Source organism: Ursus arctos, unplaced genomic scaffold (genome assembly GCF_023065955.2).
Source record: "Ursus arctos isolate Adak ecotype North America unplaced genomic scaffold, UrsArc2.0 scaffold_60, whole genome shotgun sequence".
In the NCBI taxonomy this organism is placed as follows: domain Eukaryota; kingdom Metazoa; phylum Chordata; class Mammalia; order Carnivora; family Ursidae; genus Ursus; species Ursus arctos.
In genome coordinates this window covers 59,048-82,875 of record NW_026623079.1, presented here as the reverse complement: position 1 = coordinate 82,875, position 23,828 = coordinate 59,048, and the positions used below count along the sequence as shown (strand labels likewise).

The window sequence follows — 23,828 nt, the reverse complement described above, 5'->3', positions numbered from 1 at the left end:
CTCACTCCCGGGCACTCATCACCACACGCAGACCATCCTCAGTTTTCTCCGTTGTCTCAGAGGGCCCTGTGGATGTGTCTATGTTCCTTCTGCCATTTCACACTTGGTAATTGTTTTTTTTCCCAGTGCGTTTGATAATCAGAGACCACAGGGGTGTCTTCCCTTCATGGTGTCGTCCATGCTCTACTCGAGGCCTGTACAATGGGCTGCATGCCATGTCCAACCTTGCTCTTGGTTTGTATACTGTCTGTGGTTACTTTCGTGCTACAACAGCAGACCTGGGGAGATCGACAGGAGCGTGTGGCCTGAGAAGCCAAACATATTACTCTCTGCCTCTTGTGTAACGTGTGCTTACCCTTGAGTGAAACTCCGACTGCTCCTGGTCTTATTAGGTGTAGTGCACTTCTCAGCTGGCTCAGCATAGAAAGAGTCTGCACAAATAGGCATGGATAGAGAACATTTATTCATCCCCGGGGTTCATTATTTCACTGATTTCATTTATTCTGTCCCTGTATCACAGAAGAAATTAAAAAAAAAAATCTTCCCTGAGTTAGTAGGCTCCTCACATTGAATACTCAGCAGGGATATTTTATATATGTATTTTTTCTGAGGATAGGGAAATTATTGACAGTAGAAGAGTCCTTTTGGTCAAAGGAGGGGACTATCATAAGGGATCCATGGACGGATCCGTGAATGAAGCTCACCATTTTTCCACTTTCTTCTCCATAACAAACTCCCCATGAGGCTCCTCAGCATCTGAGGGCAAAAGGGCCAAGTAGACAGGGGTCTCTGCTCCTTCCTCTGGGCTTTTAGTGGCTCTAGGTCCTGCCATGTCTGTTCTCACCCACCCAGGGCAGCAGGCGTTCAGTAGGATCTTGTCCCCTCTCCTCTGCTCACTCAGGTTCCTGGCGTGGATTCTGGACAGGACGGTGACACCGATTTTTGTCACTCCATAGGCGGTGTCAGGCCAGCCCTCTTTCCTGTGCACGCCTTTCTTTGTGTCTTCCACGAACTTGTTCATGAGCCCCACTAGCTCCTCCTCGGTGATGGTCTTGCTTCTAAACTTCTGCTGTAGTTCTGGGCTGCAGTTTTTAAGGGCTCTCAGACTCACCATGCTAGACACGTTCACCACTCTGCCTAAAATACAACACAAAGTGTCATGTAGAAAGACACAGGAATGACGAATAGCAATTTTGCTAAGATGTTGTTGGAGAAAATTTCCACTTGAGACTTCATTAATTTGCTATGAGCGTTAACGAGGACTGTCTGTGTGAGTGACGACTACGATACGGTTTTGAAACTTGTCATACCCACAAAGTCTCTGATGATGCCTGAGAAATACTCTAAGAGGGAGGCACTGAGCAGGTGTTCTGCGGGAAAATGGAAACGCTGTGAAGAACCTGCTAAGGAGCATGTAAGAAGACATTCACTGCTTTCAGGAGTGGATGACCTCTTTCTACCTCAGGCCACCTTTGGGACCACCTGAGGATCTTATGGTCAGTGGGGAGGCGTCTACAATCAGGTCTGTACAGACCAGTAAAGAGCTGAATGGTGTAAGGAGGGCCGTTCCATCTGGTTTGGAAGGCTGCTATTGTGTTTGAGGATGGTAAGGACAGATTATTAGCCTGGTCTGACTTGCATGGTGATGAGTCTATGATGGGGTTTTTATGAACTTGGGAGTGTGTTATGGCCTGAGAATACAGTCATGGAGAGAGGCAGTGGAAAACCAGGGGACTGAAAGACATCTGTATGGAGCGTGGCCTTATAGAAGTCAGTGGGGCAATTGAGGGGGCAGGTTAAAGCTGGACATGTCAGTGCCCCTCAGAAGAACACTTCCCAGGACTGGAATGGGAGTGGAATCAGCAAGTGGATATCCTGTTGTGCCTGTATGAAGTGGCCATCTGGTCCGTGAGAGGAGTGGAAATGGGAGAGCTGGAGCAATGCATGCAGAGCTGGGGTAATTGTTGACATGGACTCGTGCACCCTGTGAGGCAAAAATGCTAGTGACTCTTGTGTTTCTCAGCAAAAGAGACAAAGCCTGGAGATGGTTATGGGAGAGATGGCCCAAGGGGAAGGTCCTGCACAGAGCTGGCAAGTTGGGTGGAAGGTAGTAGCTTGAGAGGCTCCAAATGGGTCCGGACGAGTCAAGGCACTATTATGGACCAAGCTTTGGTTAAACCCAGAAGATGCCAGTGTTCAAGCAGTATAGCGGGATGAGAACAGAAGATGCTGCAACATTTTGGACTAAGGTGTTACATTTCTGCAGGCCAAGCAACACGTTCTCTTCTGCAGACAAGTGTTTCCACAGAGAACTGGAACAGGCCTCTGGATCCCCGGTTGTCTCAAACACGAGATAAAGGTACGTGGGGCTTAGACACATTCACTGCACGTATTCACACTCAGCATGAGTGGGGTGGGTGCCAAGGGACCATCCCACTGGACAGATTCCTCTGCTTCACTGGGGATTCTGGGGAGAGGGTGTGGGGGAAGATGCTAACTTGACCTTACAGTTCTTCCCTACATTATCTCAACTTCCTTTTCTTCCCACTCTTACCGTGGTCCCAGGACCAGGGCTGCAATTGTGGAAATGGGAAGCAGGGATAATTTTGAAAGAAGAAACTGTATAACTATAGCTTTAAGTCTTTATGTGGGAATTCCTAAGGGAATAATGGAGCGAATTGTCTCTTCCCCCACCTGGGAAACCTGGATGACAGTGAACATAGCTGTGGTTAAAAGAATCCACTCATTCTAGATTTATGCAGCCTTTTCCTATAGTAATGGGAGTGGACTGGAGGGAAGGCACTCCTTCGACTAGTATCATTGCAGGTAATCAGGACCAGCTCAGAGGCTGAACGTGATGTCCCTTTGAAAGGTGAATGGGGATGTCAGGTGGAAGAGGGAGGTGGGAGGAGGAGGAATGAGGATAATGCATGAACAGGGGGTTATGCAACAAGAGACATCCAATATTACAGCCCGGGGTGGGGGGCAGTACAGGTGCCCCATCCATGTGGAAATGTACCACTGGTGTGTGGCTGTCAGCAACTCTGGCCACATGTGAGTGTGCAGGCCTCCTGGCGACCATTAGGAGGGTCTTCCCCCAGGCTGTACAGGTCTGGGAAGACATCCTGAGGAGCGTGAGTGGCAGGAAGAGAAGGATGTGTGTCTGGAGGTCTGGGAATGTTCTAGGCAGGTGACCTAGTGTGAGTAAAATCCGTGGGAGAGAGAGTGAGGGAACAGAAAGGGTCCAGGAAGGAATGATCAGGGTTCTGCACCTGTGAGTAGCATGGAGTGAGTAAAAGGCCTCTGTGAGGAGAGATTTGAATGATGACTTGACGGGTCAGGCAGAGGCAGTAGTGAAGGACCAGTGGGAAAAAGGGCGCTGCTGACTGAAGGACGAGTGTGTAAGAGTCCTGAGGCAGCGGGGCACCTGTCTAGGTGGAGACACAGCAATCAGGCCGGTGTGGCTGAGCAGGGAGAGGGGCCAGGGGTCTGTAGATGAGGCCAGAGAGGCAGGGGCAGTTCATGCCAGAAACACCACAGCTTAGGCCCCTGATGAGGCTCACCTTGGGCTTTCATTAGAGGCAGCAGTTCTGTGCACACAGCTCGGGTACCAAAGAAGTTTGTTTTCATGGTCACTTCTGCTGGAATGTGAAGGGGTGTGGGATCAGCAGCTGTTAGAGGAGGAGAATAGATTTTTTTAAAATTGTATTTTAGTTACACTCAATTAATTTACGTGTAGTGTGTTATTAATTTCAAAGTGGAGTTCGTGATTCATCATCAGGCGCATATAACACCCAGTCGTCATCACATCACGTGCCCTCCTTAATGCCCCTCACCCAGTTACCCCATCCCCCACCCACCTCCTCTCCAGCAACCCTCAGTTTGTTATCTATAATTAAGAGTCTCTTATGGCTTCTCTCCCTCTCTGATTTCGTCTTATTTTATTTTGAGAAGGAGGATAGATTAATAAGCAGTATCCATCAGGGAAGATTCCATGTCGTGACAACAACATAGTTTTGCATGTACCATCTGGTGAATTCTCGGGAATGTCTGTGTTAGTGAACGGTATTGTCCCAGTGTGATCTATCTGGTGCATTGCCGCTGCGTGGCTTTGTTGGTTGACGCCATCGGGAGAGGGCAAGGGAAGGGAGCACAATGGGATCTCTGGGTATCTGTGTTTGTAATTTGTTGTTTATTACAAAATAAGTTAAACATTCACCAAATGGCTCACATCCAATCAGAGAGAAACTTGCAAAATCTGGTGAGTTACCCGATGATCTGATCCATGGCAATGCCAAGAGGCCCTGGCTGGAAAGGCATGCAAGTCCCGGAGGCTTCTGCTCTCCTTGTGCCTCCAGTCTGACCTCCTTCCCTAGGAAGGCCCTTCTAGATCCCATAGGAGCTTGGGTCCCACAGTAGCGGTTCAGGCATCATCCCCAACCCACCCTGGGTGGGTCCCCTAAGGGAGGGGACCTACCCTAAGTGTTCCCATGTTCTTGCTCTTGAAGGCGATGCCTGCGTTGTTGACCAGCACGTCCAGGCCCCCGTACTCCTTGCTCAGAGAGTCGGATATGGCGCAGCTGCTCTGCGTTGATGTCCAGCAGGTGGAAGTGGCAACACAGCCTGCACCTCGTCCCTCACCGTGAGCAGCACGTCCCCCGAGAACTGCTGGCACAGGTGGAGCACGAAGCTGAGGCCCTTGTTGGCCCCAGTCACCAGCAGCAGGGGAGCGGTTGATGACAGCGCTGCGTGCAGGTCAAGCAAGGCCCTGTGTGGTGAGTGGATTGTGTTGTAGGCCATACCGAGGGCTCGTGGTGTAGACAGTCAGAGATACCAATGGAAGTGTGTTGTAGATTCCAGTGCTGTGCCTCCTTCAGCGCAAGGCCCTTCCTCAGTCTCGCCATCAAAGGAGAGACCAAATGTTCCAGAAGGTTCCCTAGTGAGCCTATACCAGATCCACCCCTCCCAGGGTTGCACCCTGAGCCCAATGAGGACTCCTTCCTCTTAGGATCTCAACTCTGAGCCAAGCAGTGGTTCAGGGAGTACTGATGTGCTCCCCGGAACAGAGGTGGTGGGTGACGGGTTAATAGAGCACTAGAGATTGATAGCATTCAAGTGAACTATTTTGGGAGACCTCAGAGGGAGAACAAGAGAGCAGAGTAATTGTCTTGGGAATGTGTCCTTCCTCCGCAAAATGGGAATGGTTGCTTTCCTCTAAAATACAATGAAGTTGTCTGTCCAGGGAAACTGCTTCTCAGGATACAGATCCCCTTGCTTTCTTAAGGGAAAATCAAGAGGGAGAAATCAGTCCTGTGCTGAGACTTGGCTGTGGGCAGGGCTCCTTCCTCTGTGTGATTCCAGGGGGCCCCAGCGCGAGGGGATGTTTTTGAAAATTAGTGTGAGACAGGCCAGTGATTGGAATGTTTTATTCCATGGGTACATGTGCATATGATTGTTACAATGCCTGCTTGTAGTCCAACCTCACACTTAATAAGCAGTGTAGATAGTTTGGATTATTTTTAAAGTATCGAGGAGAAAAGGTCTTTGTGATACCAGGTTACATTTCCAAACTAGCAGTAGAGATTCTATTGTCTTGACCTAGACTTTGATTTTCCTCATGGGTCAGTTTAGAAATAGAAGCTACCATACAGTATTGTATGGTGAATAACATAATAAAAAATATTATTATAAAAAAAAAAGAAAAGAAATACAAGCTAACAGGAAGGAAATCAATAGCCTTGCTGAAGGGAAAACTAAAGGAAACAGGGTACTTATTTTTTATTTTATTTTATTTTTTAAAAGATTTTATGTTTAAGTAATCTCTGCACCCAACTTGGGTTCGCTCAAATTTACAACCTTGAGATGAAGAGTCCCGAGCTAAACCATTTGAGCCAGCCAGGGGCCCCAAAGGAAACCTCACTTTCAAAATAAAAGACTTAAGCTTGCTTGCATGGGCCTTCGGTTTTCATTTCTGTTAGCCTGAAAATCCCCGGTGAAGAGTGAAAAGTAATCATGAGAGGAGACGGGTCTGTAGCACATGGATACTTCTGTGAGGGGAGGGACGTGGTGGGCATTCACGGAGCCCACGGGGAGCCAGGCTGGATGTGGGGCAGTAGGAACTTCCGCTCAGGGTCATGGATGTGTCAGGCCCCACTACAGGGGCTCATGATGGAGGACACTTTGCCTGGCCATTGTTTTCAGCCTGTCCACCTGTATCAGTTCACTTCCTCTTCACAGCAGTGCTATGACGTACGCCCCCTTGTACACCTGAGGACACTGACAAAGAACAACATGCAGGATTTTGCTTAAGGTCACCTGGTTAGGTGGCAGAGCCAGGACCTTTTAGTGTCCAGATGTTTGTGTTGAGAGCTTTCAAGAGGACAGTGGAAAGAATAGTATTGTGGACAGCCATGTCTTCACCAGACTAGCCGCAACAATGACGAATGTTTCACTATCGTTATGTGTTCCCCTTCTGTTGGTATTTTGCTGACCCGTGTTAATGTTACAAACCCGGTGACCCTTTATCCCTACATGAATAACACATTCACCTTGGGGAGATTTGACAATCATTCTTTCATATCCATTGATACCCATCCACATTCACTTTTCCCCTTGTCTCAGCTTGTCCTATGGATGTACCTTAAGCGCCCACTCCCATTTCACACCTTGCAGTTGTTTTTCCCCCAGTGAGTTTGATATTTAACGAGACCACAGAGGATGTCTGTCCTTCATGAGCTTGCCCGTGTCATCGTAGAGGCTTGATCGAGTATGCTGGCCAGTGAAATCCAGCCCCATTCATGGTTACTATATGGCCTGTGGTGACTTTCAAGCTACGACAGCAGATTTGAGTAGGTCCAACAGAGGCCACTGGTCTTGCAAAGGCAAAAATACTTACTCTCTGGATCTTTCACTAGTGTTTACCAAGTCCTGATTTAAACTGTCCCTTCTCTTGACATGATGTAGGGTCTGTTAGAGTTTTGGGCTGGTTGGCATGGAGCCGTCTGTGCACATGGACACATACTTAGATTGTTTATTCATCTATGATTTCCATTCATTACGTCATCAATTGTACTTTTTCTTCTCCTGTATCAGAGTTGAAATTAGAAGTCACTTCAAAGAATTTGTCACCAATTCAATGTGATTACTCCATAGGGATAGTGATTCTTTTTCTTTTCTTCTTTCTCTTTCTTTCTTTCTTTCTTTCTTTCTTTCTTTCTTTCTTTCTTTCTTTCTTTCTCCTTCCTTCCTTCCTTCCTTCCTTCCTTCCTTCCTTCCTTCCTTCCTTCCTTCCTTCCTTATTGTTGTGAATATTGTTGACAATGTAAGAGTTGTTTTGGTCAGATGATGATGGGATCAGAATGGGACCCATGAAGGGAACTGATAGAGGAGTCCCCATTGTTCAACATTCTTCTCCATAAGAAAGTCTCCATGAGGCCTCTCAGCATCCGAGGGCAAAAGAGCCAAGTAGACAGGGGTCTCTGCTCCTCCTTCTGGGCTTTTGATGGCTGTTGGTCCACCCATGTCTGTTCTCACCCACCCAGGGCAGCAGGCATTCAGGAGGATTAATTCCCCTCTCCTCTGCTCACTCAGGTTCCTGGCATGGATTCTGGACAGGACCGTGACACCCATCTTGGACACTGCATATGGGACTAGTTGTATATCAGGCCAGCCCTCCTTCTGCTGTACTCCTTTCTTTGTGTCTTCCACAAACTTGTTCATGAACCCCACCAGCTCCTCCTCTGTGATGGTCTCATTCATAAATTTCTTTCTTTTTTTTGTGTGTGTTCCAATAAAAATTTATTTGTGGATGCTAAAATTGAGTTTCTTTCTTTCTTTTTTTTCTGATGTAAATTTCGATGATTCATTAGTCGTGTATATCACTCAGTGCACCATGCAATACGGGCCGTCCTTACTACCCATCACCAGCCTATCCCATTCCCCCACCCCCCTCCCCTCTGAAGCCCTCAGTTTGTTTCTCAGAGTCCATAGTCTCTCATGCTTCATTCCCCCTTCTGATTACCCCCCCTTTCTTTATCCTTTTTTCTGCTGTAGTTCTGGGCTGCATGATTTAAGGGTTTCGAAGCTCATTATGCTAGACACATTCACCACTCTGCCTAAAATACAACAGAGAGAGTCATGTAGCATGGCATGCACGAGGATGATAAATACTGAAACTGCTACTATTTGTCCATTTTGGACAAATTCCCAGTTGGCTGAGTGTTAGTGAAGACTGCCTCTGTAAGTGACGGACATGATACAATCTTGAACCTTGTCTTATCCACAATGTCTCAGAGGATGTCAGAGAGATGATCTTAATGGGTCTGGGCAGTGTCCAGATGTTCCATAAAGAAAGGAACATGCCTTATACAGGAACATGCTAAGCAGAGTGATAGGAGGCACTCCCTGACGTCATGAGTAGAGAGCCACTTTTCCTTATAGGTCCTCCTTGGGACCACCTGGAGATTTTTGGTCACTTGTGTAGTCCATTATTAACAAGTGTTTATCAGTCAAGAGACAACCGATCAGTTTATTGATGCATTTGAACGTTATCAGACTGCATTGGGGTAGGGAGGCTGTCACTCTGGTGGGGCCAGGTAAAAACAAATCATCTCAGCGGGCTGAGTTGCATGACTTTTTCTCCAGGTTTGGAATTACATATCTCGGGAGCAGTGACAAAATGCCTAGCAATATGGTCATGGAAAGGGGCAGTGGAAAAGTGATGTGTTGGGCAGTGGAAAAGTGATGTGTTAAAGAGATGTTATAAAAAGAAATGAAGTCCATGCTGAACATGAATGAACCTTGATAATATTATCTGAAATAAAGAGGGCAGTGACAAAAGACAATTCATTATATGATCCTCTCTGTGTGTATATATGTATATATATACACAGACACATATATACATACATGTATACGTATATGTGTGTGTATATCTATCTATCTATCTATCTATCTATCTATCTATCTATCTATCTAATTTCAGAAAAGGAAATGTAGGGAGAGAGAGTAGACTGGTGGTTGCCTGGTGTAGGGGGAATGGGGTAAGAAAGAGCTGGTAGTTAAGGTCACAGGATCTCCCTGGGCTGATGACAGTGTGCTAATCTTGAAGCAGTGATGGTTCCACAACTCCGTCCATTACTAAAATCCACTGAGTTGGATATCTGAGATGGATGAAGTGTACAATATGTGTATTGTATTTGAATAAAGCTGTTAAAAGTATGAAGCAATGACACATTTCTCACTAAGTCTTTTTTGTTTTTAAAAATTTTTTTTATTATTTATTTATTTTACAGTGTATTTGAAATTTGCAGTTTATTTTTTTTATTATAATAACATTTTTTTATTATATTATGTTAGTCACCATACAGTACATCCCTGGTTTGACTCACTAAGTCTTTTTTGAAAATATCATTAGTAATTGTAACAATGAACTTGTATTGACATGTATAAGTAAATAGTCTACTATTTTTATATTTTTTTAATTATTTAAAGATTTATTTCTTTTTTTAGGGAGAGAGTGAGTGAGAGAGAGCGTTGGCATAGCCGGTGGGGGGGAGGGCAGAGGAAGATGGAGAGAGAGAATCCCAAGAAGAGTCCCTGCAGAGTGCAGAGCCTGACCCAGGGCTCGATTCCACAACCCTGAGATCATGACCTGAGCTGATGATACTAAGAGTTGGCTGCTTAACCCACTGAGCCACCCAGGTATACCTGTTTTTATGTTTAAATGAGTATTTTTAGCATTATAGAAAGGTCATGAGTTGGAACGCCGGGCTTGCTCAGTCAGTTAAGCGTCTGCCTTCAGCTCAGGTCATGATCCCAGGGTCCTGGGATCAAGCCCCACGTTGGGCTCCTTGCTCAGTGGGAAGCCTTCTCCCTCTGCCTGCTGCTCCCGCTGCTTGTGCTCTCTCTCTGACAAATAAATAAATAAAATTAAAAAAATAGAGAAAGGTCATGAGATCATATGAACAGAGATTGAAGAAAATCAGAGAACTCTCCTTTTTAATGTAAATATCCAGGAAAGAGAGTCATTGTCACTGAACTCTAAGCTCCCTCCCACTAAGGAATGGCAGTACCAGAAAAGTTAAATGGAAAAGATAATGTATGGCATTCTGACTCTCATGAAGTGGTGTTTAGAGAGAATTAAAATGAAGTATAACACCCAGTGCACCATGCAATATGTGCCCTCCTTACTACCCATCACCGGCCTTGCTTCCAGGGTCTCTCACCTTTCATTTGGGTGAAGCTGAAAACCCCTGGCGTAGAGTGAAAAATAATCAGTATAGAAGAGGCACCTTTCCAACATGCATATTCCTGTGAAGGGAGGCATGCGGTGGACGTTCAGTCAGGCCCATCGGGAGCCTGGCGTCGATGGGGCGGTAAGAATCTTCTCGTCACACTGGGGTCTTGGGCCTCACTCCCGGGCACTCATCACCATACGCAATCCATACTCAGTTTTCTCCGTTGTCTCAGAGGGCCCTGTGGATGTGTCTATGTTCTCTCTGCCATTTCACACTTGGTAATTGTTTTTTTTCCCAGTGCGTTTGATAATCAGAGACCACAGGGGTGTCTTCCCTTCATGGTGTCATCCATGCTCTACTCGAGGCTGGTACAATGGGCTGCATGCTACGTCCAACCTTGCTCTTGGTTTGTATACTGTCTGTGGTTACTTTCGTGCTACAACAGCAGACCTGGGAGGATCGACAGGAGCGTGTGGCCTGAGAAGCCAAACATATTACTCTCTGCCTCTTGTGTAACGTGTGCTTACCCTTGAGTGAAACTCCGACTGCTCCTGGTCTTATTAGGTGTAGTGCACTTCTCAGCTGGCTCAGCATAGAAAGAGTCTGCACAAATAGGCATGGATAGAGAACATTTATTCATCTCCGGGGTTCATTATTTCACTGATTACATTTATTCTGTCCCTGTATCACAGAGGAAATAAAAAAAACCTCCCCTGAGTTAGTAGGCTCCTCAAATTGAATATTCAGCAGGGATATTTTACACTTTCTTTTTTTCTGTGGATAGGGATATTATTGACAGTGGAGGACATTTCCATTCATTTTGTCTTCAACTGTACGTTTTCTTCTATATCAGAGAAGAAATTAGAGGTGACTTCAAAGAATTTGTTGGCAATTCAATGTGATTACTCCATAGGGATAGTGATTCTTTTTCTTTTCTTTTCTCTCCTTCTTTCCTTCCTTCCTTCCTTCCTTCCTTCCTTCCTTCCTTCCTTCCTCCCTCCCTCCCTCCCTCCCTCCCTCCCTCCCTCCCTTCCTTCCTTCCTTCCTTCCTCCCCTCTTCCCCCCTCCCCTCTCTTCTTTCTTTTCTTCTCTTTCTTTCTTCTTTCTTTCTCTCTCTCTCTCTCTTTCTTTCTTCTTTCTTTCTTTCTTTCTTTCTTTCTTTCTTTCTTCTTTCATGTAAGGATATTATTGACAGTATGAGTTGTTTTGGTCAGATGATAATGGGATCAGAATGGGCCCAGGAAGGTAACTGACAGAGGGGTCCCCATTGTTCAACTTTCTTCTCCATAAGAAAGTCTCCATGAGGCCTCTCAGCATCCGAGGGCAAAAGAGCCAAGTAGACAGGGGTCTCTGCTCCTTCTTCTGGGCTTTTGATGGCTGTTGGTCCACCCATGTCTGTTCTCACCCACCCCAGAGCAGCAGGCATTCAGGAGGATCTTGTCCCCTCTCCTCTGCTCACTGAGGTTCCTGGCATGGATTCTGGACAGGACTGTGACACCCATCTTAGACACTGCATATGGGACTACTTTTATATCAGGCCAGCCCTCCTTCTGCTGTACTCCTTTCTTTGTGTCTTTCACAAACTAGTTCATGAGCCCCACCAGCTCCTCCTCTGTGATGGTCTTGCTTATAAACTTCTGCTGCAGATCTGGGCTGCACTTCTTAAGGGCTATGAGGGTTATTATGCTAGACATATTCACCACTCTGCCTAAAATGCAACAGAGAGAGTCATGTAGCATGGCATGCACTAGGAGGATGAATACCGAAACTGCTAGTATTTGTCCATTTGGGACAAATTCCCAGTTGGCTGAGTGTTAGTGAAGACTGCCTCTGTAAGTGACGGACATGATACAGTCTTGAACCTTGTCTTACCCATAATGTCTCAGAGGATGTGAGACAAATGATCTCAATCGGTCTGGGCAGTGACCAGCTGTTCCATAAAGAGAAGATCGTGCCTTATACAGGAACGTGCTAAGCAGAGTGATAGGAGGCACTCCCTGACGTCATGAGTAGAGAGCCGCTTTTCCTCATAAGCCCCCTTTGGGACCACATGGAGATCTTGTGGCCACTCGGGCAGTGTTGTATAAATAGGTGTCTACGGAACCACAAAGAGCTGATCACTTAACTGAGGGCCTCTTGAAGGTGAGCAGACTGCATCGGGTCTGGTAGATTGTCACCGTGCTCTCAGTAGGAAAAACAAGTCTCCTCAGTGGGCTGAACTGCAAGGGTTTTCTCCTTTTGGGGTTGTTATTGGCTCAGAAGGAGTGACTAATGTCCTGGCAGTATGGTCATGGAAAGGAGCTTTGGAAAACGAATCTGTTAAATGGATGCTATTAAGAGAAATGATGTTGGTGCTAAAACATGGATGACCCCTAAGAGCATTATTCAAAATTAAAAAGCCAGTCACAAAAGACCGCTCATGGTGTGATGCTCCATACATGGGATGTCCGGAAAAGGAAATGGAGGGAGAGAGTGTAGATTGGTGGTTGCTTGGGGCAGGGGGGATGGGGGAACAGAGGGCTGGTAGCTAAGGGCACCGGATCTCCCTGGGCTCTGGACAGTGTGCTAATCTAGAAGCAGTGGTGGTTGCATAACTCTGTCCATTACTAAACTCCGCGGAGTTGGATACCTGATGGGGGAAGCGTCCGATATGTGAACTGTATCTCAATAAAGCTGTTAAAAGTGTAAACATTCACAGAGTTCTCACTAACTCGTTTTTGACAGTATAGTTTGTATTTATAACAGTGTACTTATATTGAAATGAGTAATTGTTTACAGTTTTAATATTGAAATGAGTATCTATTTTCTTAATAGCTTTTTCAAAAGAAATGCATAGCGTAATTAAAGAGAAATAGAAGGACAAGTGTTTATCACTTTAGAGAGTGTATCCTTTAATTCGAGAATATGAATTTAGGGGGATGGGGGGAATGCCATGGAATGTGGGAAAGGACATACATGGCCGAGATACTGACTGCCTGGTGAAGACGGTGGGGGGCACCTGGTGGTTGTAGATTCTTGTTTTTTTGTGTGCGTGTGGCTCAATTAATTCAGTAAAACTCTATTTTGAAGAAACGATTTGAAATGAAGAATCAACATCTGCTATCCCTCATTGTCCTTAGGCTCACAGTTGTCTTGTTTTCTCCTTCCATGCCAAAAACCAGAGCAAACACGGGCCTTGGAATGTGTTCTGCCCCCACAGAGAACTGGCGAAGTCATTCAGGATTGTCTTTGTGTCTCAGGTTGTGAAGTATGGGAGAGGAGGGACGGTATTGGTTTTTGTTGTGCTAGTTATGATTTCTCCTAGATAGTCTCCCCAAAGAGGGAAAGTCCTGGTAACATGGCTGCAAGGCTGCCATCCCCTCAAGTAATGGAAAAACTCTCCTATGTCAAAAGGCAAGAAAACCCTGCTTTCTCACTGAGAAGACAACCTGCATTTCCATGTCCAGGAAGTCCAGTTTCCCTGAGGCAAGATGAATTGTTTGATGAGAACCTGCCTTAGCAAATGCAGGAGACCACTCACTCCTCTTTCTGGTCCAAGGCCAACACACAGCATGGACCAACACTGTTCAGTCAGTGAGGAAAATTTCTCGGCCAGAAGTCATTTTTGCTTCCTAAGGGAATACCTGTAGGATGTGTGGTGGTGGCACAAGGAATCCATCCCACTCAAGTGTTATGGTGAGTGAAGGAGTCGGTGACATCTGAGAGCTGTCCTTTGGATGCCAGTGAAGCCAGTGTTCGAAGAAGTCATAGAAATTTCAAGGACAGTAGAGGAATCCGGGGCAGGACAGAGAGTCAAGTCCCTGCATGTCGTCGGTTCATGCTAGAGATCTTAATCTTTCTAAAATCATCAGCTTGTCTTAATGAGTGTAGTAAAAGGGTGGTGGTTCCCCGCATCACGTTCTCGTGGGGAAGTATTACAGTAGTTGACAAGCAAGGAATTCTGGGAGTTTGTTTTGTGCAGAGTATAGAAGGGGAAGGGAGCGGATGGGCCTGGAGTTTGGCAGGTCTGATGACAGAGATGCCTACAGGTGATGCCCAGGGCTTGGGCTTTGCCCCTGAAGGACTTTTGAGAGTATGTGGCCTCTCAGAGAGCAGAGAGAATGCCCTGAGAGGAAGAGACTGAAGAAGCAGGGCATCTTAGGAGTGGTGCAATGATCCAGAATTGACAGGCGAGTGTGTGTTGTAGAGCTGGGATGGAGAAGAGGCATGGGGACAAAGCCCATAGGACAACTCGTAGGACCTGGTCCCTAATCAGGCGCTGGGCATGGTGACCTCATTATTCATGGTTAGTGGGATGGTGGGGTCTGTGATGAGGGTGATTTTGGGTAATGGTGAGTGTCATTAGGTAGTGTAGATGTTTAGATGGCGGTATAAGTTGGGGGCTGAAGGGGTGGGATTTGGGGAGGGGGTAGAGGGCACCCTGAGGAGAAGGAGAAGCAGGAAGAGAACGATGTGTGTCTGGAGCTCTGGGAATGTTTTAGGCAGGTAACCGATGTTAGGGGGGCCTGAGAAGTTTGGAGAGGGAGGAGTCCACTAGTCTGAATAAAATTCCTGGGAGACAGGCAGAGGGAGGAGAAAGGGTCGACAAAGAATCCTCAGGGAATTTCCCCTGTGAGTGGCATGCAGTCACTAAAGGCCTCTCTGAGGAGAGATTTGAATGAAGACTTGAGGAAAGGACAGAGCCAGTTGTGAGATCAGGGGTTCAGAGGGCGATGGTGACTTCAGGACGAGTGTGTAAGAGTCCTGAGGCAGAGAGGCACCTGTCCAGGTGGAGACACAGCAGTCAGGCTGGTGAGGCTGAGCAGGGAGAGGGGCCTGAGTCTGTAGATGGGACAGAGAGGCAGGGGCAGAACATACCAGAAACACCACAGCTTGGGCCCCTGATGAGGCTCACCTTGGGCTTTCATTAGAGGCAGCAGTTCTGTGCACACAGCTCGGGTACCAAAGAAGTTTGTTTTCATGGTCACTTCTGCCTGAATATGAAGGGGTGTGGGATCAGCAGCTGTTAGGTGAGGGGAGAATAGATTAATGAATAGTAGCCATGGGAGAGGATTCCAGGAGTGACAGTTACATGTTCTTGGATGTGCAACCTGGTGCATTGTCATTAATCTCTGGGCTAGTGACCTGTAATTTCCCAATGTGATGTGTGTGGTTTGTTAATGCCGTGTACCTTGGCATGTTGGCATCATTTCAGGAGGTTAACCGGACTGTGCTGTTGGGATCTGTATCTCTCTGTTTGTAGTTGTGTTTATTACAAAATACGTTAAACATTCACTGAAATGCTCTGATCCAAACCGATTTAAACTTGCAAAAATCTCCGTCAGATCCCTGAGATTAATCCACCGCAATGCCACGGAGCTCTGGGCTTAAAGGGTTGCTACCGCCAGAGGCTTCTTCTCTCCCTGTGCCTGCAGTCTAGCCTCTCTCCCTAGGGAGGCCCTTCTCGACCCCATAGGAGCTCTGACCCTCCAGCAGCATTCAGGGACCACGCCCAACCCCCACGGGAAGTGCCCTGAGAGAGGTCTCCAGCCCTAAGTCTTCCCGGGTCCTTATGCTTCAATGCGATGGCCGCGTTGTTGACCAGCACGTTCAGGGCCCCGTACTCCTTGCGCAGGCAGTCACGCAGGGTGCGGATGCTCTGCAGGTCGTCGATGTCCAGCTGGTGGAAGTGGGGACTCAGGCCCTCGGCCTTGAGCTGCTGTACGGCCGCCCGGTCCCGTGCCTCGTCCCGCGCCGTGAGCACCACGTCCCCCGTGAACTGCCGGCACAGCTGCTGCACGATGGCGAAGCCGATGCCCTTGTTGGCCCCGGTCACCAGAGCCACACGGGGGGCTGACGCCATGGCCGCGTGCAGAGCAAGCATTGCCCTGTGTGCTGAGCAGATGGTGCTGTGGGCCCCACGGAGGGCTGGCGGTGCAGAGGCTGACAAGGACAGAGATGCCAGTGCACTTGTGCTCTAGGATCCAGCACTGTGGCTCCCAGTGCCCAAGGCCCCACCTCAGTCCCTCCATTGTAGGAGGGACCAAATGTTCCAGTTCTGTCCCTCCAGCAGCTGCACCTTGAACCCGGCCGAGACTCTACCCTCTTAAGGTCCCTCTTTTGAGGCAAACAATGGTTCAGGTTGGACTGAAATGCTCGCGAAATGATAGGTGGTTGGTGATGGGATAAGGGGGCTAGGGATTGACGGTAGTTGACCTAAAATAATTTTGGGAAAACCACAAAAGGGAAAAAGGAATGAGACATTGTCTCGGGAATGGTCCTTTCTGTGCAGAATGGGAATTGGGTTCTTCCGAGGTGCAGTGAAATTTCTGGCGTGGGGAAAGTGCTTCTGAGGATAGAGGTCCCCTTCCTTTCGTAGGAGAAACTCAAGAAGGAGAAACAGAGAATCAGTCCTGTGCTGAGACTTGGCTGTGGGCAGGGCTCTCGCTCTGTGTGATTCTGAGGATCTCCAGGTGGAGGAGATGTTTATGAAGCCGCTGGGGGCCAAGGTATTGATTGGAATGTTGGATTTCATGATTACATAATCCCATTGGCCTAAAGTGCCTACTTTATGGGTTAGTTGAAGGTCACAGTTTAGAAGTATTTTATATATTGAGATGTTGTTTTAAAATAAGGCAAAAAGCCCTATGTGACCTCAGAGTATTTTTGCAAATTTGCAGTGGAGATCCTGTGTATTCTAGTAGACATCGATAGTCCTCATTTGTCAGTGTAGAAATGCAAGTAAGCAAAAAAAGAAAGAGAAAAAATTAAGGGCAAAACAACAGGGAGGAAATTTTCAGCCTTTTTCACATGAAAAACTTGAAAAATAAGGACCCTACCCCTGCTTCCAGGGTCTCTCACCTTTCATTTGGCTGAGGCTGAAAAGCCCTGGCGTAGAGTGAAAAATAATCAGTATAGAAGAGGCACCTTTCCAACATGCATATTCCTGTGAAGGGAGGCATGCGGTGGACGTTCAGTCAGGCCCACCGGGAGCCTGGCGTCGATGGGGCGGTAAGAATCTTCTCGTCACACTGGGGTCTTGGGCCTCACTCCCGGGCACTCATCACCACACGCAGACCATCCTCAGTTTTCTCCGTTGTCTCAGAGGGCCCTGTGGATGTGTCTATGTTCTCTCTGCCATTTCACACTTGGTAATTTTTTTTTTCCCAGTGCGTTTGATAATCAGAGACCACAGGGGTGTCTTCCCTTCATGGTGTCGTCCATGCTCTACTCGAGGCCTGTACAATGGGCTGCATGCCACGTCCAACCTTGCTCTTGGTTTGTATACTGTCTGTGGTTACTTTCGTGCTACAACAGCAGACCTGGGAGGATCGACAGGAGCGTGTGGCCTGAGAAGCCAAACATATTACTTTCTGCCTCTTGTGTAACGTGTGCTTACCCTTGAGTGAAACTCCGACTGCTCCTGGTCTTATTAGGTGTAGTGCACTTCTCAGCTGGCTCAGCATAGAAAGAGTCTGCACAAATAGGCATGGATAGAGAACATTTATTCATTATTTCTGATTTCATTTATTCTGTCCCTTTATTACAGAAGAAATCAAAAAACCTCCTCTGAGTTAGTAGGCTCCTCAAATTGAATATTCAGCAGGGATATTTTACACTTTCTTTTTTTCTGTGTATAGGGATATTATTGACAGTGGAAGACATTTCCATTCATTATGTCATCAATTGTACTTTTTCTATTCCTATATTGGAAAAGAAATTTGAAGTGACTTCAAAGAATTTGTCGTCAATTCAATGTCATTACTCCTTCGGGATAGTGATTCTTTTTCTATTCTTTTTCCTCCCTCCCTCCCTCCTCTCCCTTCCCCTCCCTCCTTCTTCCTTCCTTCTTTCTTTCTTTCTTTCTTTCTTTCTTTCTTTCTTTCTTTCTTTCTTTCTTTCTTTCTTATGAATACTGTTGACAATATAAGAGTTGTTTTGGTCAGATGATGACGGGATCAGAGTGGGCCCAGGAAGGTAACTGAGAGATGGGTCCCCATCGTCGAACTTTCTTCTCCATAAGAATGTCTCCATGAGGCCTCTCAACATCCGAGGGCAAAAGAGCCAAGTAGACAGGGGTCTCTGCTCCTTCTTCTGGGCTTTTGATGCCTTTTGGTCCACCCATGTCTGTTCTCACCCACCCAGGGCAGCAGGCATTCAGGAGGATCTTGTCCCCTCTCCTCTGCTCACTCAGGTTCCTGGCATGGATTCTGGACAGGACCGTGACACCCATCTTGGACACTGCATATGGGAGTACGTTTACATCAGGCCATCCCTCCTTCTGCTGTACTCCTTTCTTTGTGTCTTCCACAAACTTGTTCATGAGCCCCACCAGCTCCTCCTCTGTGATGGTCTCATTCATAAATTTCTGCTGCAGTTCTGGGCTGCATGATTTAAGGGCTGCGAAACTCATTATGCTAGACACATTCACCACTCTGCCTAAAATACAACAGAGAGAGTCATGTAGCATGGCATGCACTAGGATGATGAATACCGAAACTGCTAGTATTTGTCCATTTGGGACAAATTCCCAGTTGCCTGAGTGTTAGTGAAGACTGCCTCTGTAAGTGATGGACATGATACAGTCTTGAACCTTGTCTTACCCATAATGTCTCAGAGGATGTGAGACAAATGATCTCAATCGGTCTGGGCAGTGACCAGCTGTTCAATAAAGAGAAGATCGTGCCTTATACAGGAACGTGCTAAGCAGAGTGATAGGAGGCACTCCCTGACGTCATGAGTAGAGAGCCGCTTTTCCTCATAAGCCCCCTTTGGGACCACATGGAGATCTTGTGGCCACTCGGGCAGTGTTGTATAAATAGGTGTCTATGGAACCACAAAGAGCTGATCACTTAACTGAGGGCCTCTTGAAGGTGAGCAGACTGCATCGGGTCTGGTAGACTGTCACCGTGCTCTTGGTAGGGAAAAACAAGTCACCTCAGTGGGCTGAACTGCAAGCGTTTTCTCGTTTTGGGTTTGTTATTGGCTCAGAAGGAGTGACTAATGTCCTGGCAGTATGGTCATGGAAAGGAGCTTTGGAAAACGAATCTGTTAAATGGATGCTTTTAAGAGAAATGATGTTGGTGCTACAACGTGGATGACCCCTAAGAGCGTTATTCAAAATTAAAAAGCCAGTCACAAAAGACCGCTCATGGTGTGATGCTCCATACATGGGATGTCCGGAAAAGGAAATGGAGGGAGAGAGTGTAGATTGGTGGTTGCTTGGGGCAGGGGGGATGGGGGAACAGAGGGCTGGTAGCTAAGGGCACCGGATCTCCCTGGGCTCTGGACAGTGTGCTAATCTTGAAGCAGTGGTGGTTGCATAACTCTGTCCATTACTAAACTCCGCGGAGTTGGATACCTGATGGGGGAAGCGTCCGATATGTGAACTGTATCTCAATAAAGCTGTTAACAGTGTAAACATTACAGAGTTCTCACTAACTCGTTTTTTAAAGTATATTTAGTATTTATAACAATGAACTTATATTGACATGTATGAGTAATTGTTTACAGTTTTTATATTGAAATGAGTATCTATTTTCTTAATATCTTTTTCAAAAGAAATGCATAGTGTAAGTTAAAGAGAAATAGAAGGATGTGTCTTTATCACTTTAGAGAGTGTACCTGAGATACTGACTGCCTGGTTAAGAAGGTGGTCAGTAAATGTTCACAGCGGCATTGTCCACAATAGCTAAATTGTGGAAGGAGCCGAGATGCCCTTCAACAGATGAATGGATACAGAAGCTGTGCTTCATATATACAATGGAATATTACTCAGCCATCAGAAAGTACGATTATCCAACATTTGCAGCCACATGGACGGGATTGGAGGAGATAATGCTAAGTGAAATAAGTCAAGCAGAGAAAAACAATTATCATATGGTTTCACTCATTTATAGAACATAAGAAATAGCAGGGAGATCGGTAGGAGAAGGAAGGGAAGAATGAAAGGGGGGTAAACAGAAGGCGGAATGAACCATGAGAGACTATGGACTCTGGGAAACAAACGGAGGGCTTCAGAGGGGCGGGGGTGGGGGACTGGGATAGGCCGGTGATGGGTATTAAGGAGGGCACGTATTGCATGGAGCACTGGGTGTTACACGCAAACAATGAATCATGGAACACTACATCAAAAACTAAGGATGTACTGTATGGTGACTAACATAACATAATAACAAATTAAAAAAAAAGAAGGCGGTGGGCACCTTGTGCTTGTAGATACTTTTCTTTTGTGTGTGTGCGTGTGGCTTAATTATTTAATTAAACTCTTTCTTGAAGAAAGGATTTAAAAAGAAGAAGAATCAACATCTGGTATCCCTCATTGTCCTTAGGCTCCAGTTGTCTTGTTTTGTCCTTCCATGCCAAAAAATAGAGCAAACTCGGGCCTCTGGAATGTGTTCTGCACCTACAGAGAACTGGTGAAGTCATTCAGGATTGTTTTTTGTGTCTTAGGTTGTGAAGTATGGGAGAGGAGTGACAGTATTAGCTTTTGATTATCCTAGCTCGGATTTCTCCCAGATAGTCTCCCCAAAGAGGAAAACTCCTGGTAACATGGCCGCAGTGGCTGCCATCCCCTCAAGTAATGGAAGAACTCTCCTATGTCAAAAGGCAAGAAAACTCTGCTTTCCCACTGAAAAGACAGCTTGCATTTCCATGTCCAGGAAGTCTAGTTTCGCATGGGTGAGATGGTTTGATGAGAACCTGCCTTAGCAAATGCAGGGGAGCACTCACTCGTCTTTCTGGTCCAAGGCCAACACACAACGAGTACCAACACTGTTCAGTCTGTGAGAAAAATTTCTCGGCCAGAAGTCATTTTTGCCTCCTAAGGGAATACCTGTAGGATGTGTGGTGGTGGCACAAGGAACTCCATCCCACTCAAGTGTTGTGGTGCACAAAGGAGTCAGTGACATCTGAGAGATGTCTTTGGATGCCAGTGAAGCCAGTGTTCGAAGAAGTCGTAGAACTTTCCAGGACAGAAGAGGAATCGGGGGCAGTACAGAGAGTCAAGTGTACTTGCATGTCCTTGGTTCAAGCCTGACATCTTAATCTTTCTAAAAGCATCTGCTTGTCTTAATGTGTGTAGTAAAAGGGTGGTGGTTCCCCGCATCACGTTCTCGTGGGGGAAGTATTACAGTAGTTGACAAGCAAGGAATCCTGGGAGTTGTTTTGTGCAGAGCATTGAACAAGGGGAAGGGGAGTGGATGGGCCTGGAGTTTGGCAGGTCTGATGACAGAGATGCCTACAGGTGATGCCCAGGGATTGGTCTTTGCTCCTGAAGTACTTTTGGGAGTAAGCAAGCCCTCGGAGAACACAGAGAATGCCCCGAGAGGAAGAGACTGAAGAAGCCGCGTGTCTTAGGAAGGTTGCAATGATCCAGAAATGACAGGCGAGTGTGTGTTGTAGAGCTGGGATGGAGGAGAAGCGTGGGGACAAAGCCCATAGGACAACTCGTAGGACCTGGTCCCTAATCAGGCGCTGGGCATGGTGACCTCATTATTCATGGTGAGTGGGATGGTGGGGTCTGTGATGAGGGTGATTTTGGGTGATGGTGACTGTCACTAGGTAGTGCAGATGTTTAGATGGGGGTGTAGGTTGGGGGCTGAAGGGGTGGGATTTGGGGAGGGCGTAGAGGGCATCCTGAGGAGAAGTAGAAGCAGGAAGAGAACGATGTGTGTCTGAACTTCTGGGAATGTTCTAGGCAGGTGACCAATGTTAGGGGGGCCTGAGAGGTTTGGAGTGGGAGGAGTCCACCAGTATGAATAAAATCTCTGGGAGACAGGCAGAGGGAAGAGAAAGACTCCAAAAAGAATCCTCAGGGAACTTCCCTTGTGAGAGGCATGGAGTCAGTAAACGGCCTCTCTGAGGAGAGCTGAGAATGGTGAACTCATTATTCATGGTCAGTGGATGGTGGGGTCTGTGGTCACGATGATTTTGGTAAAGTACAAGAGTCAGCTGGAAATGTTTTAGATGTTTAGATGGGGATGAGGTTGGGAATCTGAAGGGGTGATATTTGGGGAGACATGGGAGGTCATGAGGAAGAGGAGAGGCAGGAAAAAAACATTTGTATTTAGAGCTCTGGGAAAGTTCTAAGCAGGTGACTGGCGTTAGGAGACCTGAGAAGTTTGGAGAGGGAGGAGTCCACTAGTCTGAATAAAATCCCTGGGAGACAGGCAGAGGGAGAAGAAAGGGTCCAGGAAGGAATCCTCAGGGAATTTCCCCTGTGAGTGGCATGGAGTCAGTAAAGGCCTCTCTGAGGAGAGATATGAATGAAGACTTGAAGGAAACACAGAGGCAGTTGTGAAGGACCAGCGGGTCAGAGGACACTGCCGACTGCAGGACCAGTGTGTAAGAGTCCTGAGGCAGAGGGGCACCTGTCCAGGAGGAGACACAGCAGTCAGGCTGGTGAGGCTGAGCAGGGAGAGGGGCCTGAGTCTGTAGATGGGACAGAGAGGCAGGGGCAGATCATACCAGAAACACCACAGCTTGAGCCCCTGATGAGGCTCACCTTGGGCTTTCATTAGAGGCAGCAGTTCTGTGCACACAGCTCGGGTACCAAAGAAGTTTGTTTTCATGGTCACTTCTGCTTGAATATGAAGGGGTGTGGGATCAGCAGCTGTTAGGTGAGGGGAGAATAGATTAATGAATAGTAGCCATGGGAGAGGATTCCAGGAGTGACAGTTACATGTTCTTGGACGTGCAACCTGGTGCATTGTCATTAATCTCTGGGCTAGTGACCTGTAATTTCCCAGTGTGACGTGTGTGGTTTAATGCCGTGTAGCTTGGCAAGTTGGCATCATTCCAGGAAGTTAAGCGGAAAGTGCTGTTGGGATTTCTGTGTCTCTCTGTTTGCAGTTTGCGTTTATCACAAAATAAGTTAAACATTCACTGAAATGCTCTGATCCAAATCAAATTAATCTTGCAAAAATCTCCGTCAGGTCCCTGAGATTAATCCACGGCAATGCCACGGAGCTCTGGGCTTAAAGGGTTGCTACCGCCAGAGGCTTCTTCTCTCCCTGTGCCTGCAGTCTAGCATCTGTCCCTAGGGAGGCCCTTCTCGACCCCATAGGAGCTCTGACCCTCCAGCAGCATTCAGGGACCACGCCCAACCCCCACGGGAAGTGCCCTGAGAGAGGTCTCCAGCCCTAAGTCTTCCCGGGTCCTTACGCTTGAATACGATGCCCGCGTTGTTGACCAGCACGTCCAGGCCCCCGTACTCCTTGCGCAGGAAGTCGCGCAGGACCCGGATGCTCTGCAGGTCGTCGATGTCCAGCTGGTGGAAGCGGGGACTCAGGCCCTCGGCCTGGAGCTGCTGCACAGCTGCCCGGCCCCGCGCCTCGTCCCGCGCCGTGAGCACCACGTCCCCCGGGAACTGCCGGCACAGCTGCTGCACGATGGCGAAGCCGATGCCCTTGTTGGCCCCGGTCACCAGCGCCACTCGGGAGGCTGACGCCATGGCGGTGTGCAGCGCAAGCACTGCCCTGTGTGCTGAGCAGATGGTGCTGTGGGCCCCACGGAGGGCTGGCGGTGCAGAGGCTGACAAGGACAGAGATGCCAGTGCACCTGTGCTCTAGGATCCAGCACTGTGGCTCCCAGTGCCCAAGGCCCCGCCTC

At 47.3% G+C, this 23,828-nt stretch overlaps 2 protein-coding genes and 1 pseudogene across 3 annotated transcripts; all 3 read right to left on the bottom strand.

Annotated features, from left to right (window-relative positions):
• Positions 1-493: 493 nt before the first annotated feature.
• On the bottom strand, positions 494-2,380 carry LOC130542964 (carbonyl reductase [NADPH] 1-like). The gene is made up of 2 exons (XM_057308170.1): positions 2,257-2,380; positions 494-1,137 (listed from the first exon to the last, which is right to left on the bottom strand). The coding sequence occupies exons 1-2, from the start codon at positions 2,378-2,380 to the stop codon at positions 701-703; spliced, it is 561 nt and encodes a 186-aa protein (XP_057164153.1). The 3' UTR covers positions 494-700.
• A 9,019-nt stretch (positions 2,381-11,399) lies between these two features.
• LOC130542967 (carbonyl reductase [NADPH] 1-like) lies at positions 11,400-16,101 on the bottom strand (annotated as a pseudogene).
• On the bottom strand, positions 13,105-23,828 carry LOC125281470 (carbonyl reductase [NADPH] 1-like). 2 transcript variants are annotated; one of them, XM_048214976.2, is made up of 3 exons: positions 23,382-23,828; positions 22,723-22,830; positions 13,105-18,656 (listed from the first exon to the last, which is right to left on the bottom strand). In XM_048214976.2, the coding sequence occupies exons 1-3, from the start codon at positions 23,668-23,670 to the stop codon at positions 18,160-18,162; spliced, it is 894 nt and encodes a 297-aa protein (XP_048070933.1). In that variant the 5' UTR covers positions 23,671-23,828; the 3' UTR covers positions 13,105-18,159. The 2 variants fall into 2 exon arrangements, with proteins under 2 accessions (XP_048070933.1, XP_048070934.1); XM_048214977.2 differs by lacking the exon at positions 22,723-22,830 and having other exon boundaries at positions 15,466-18,656.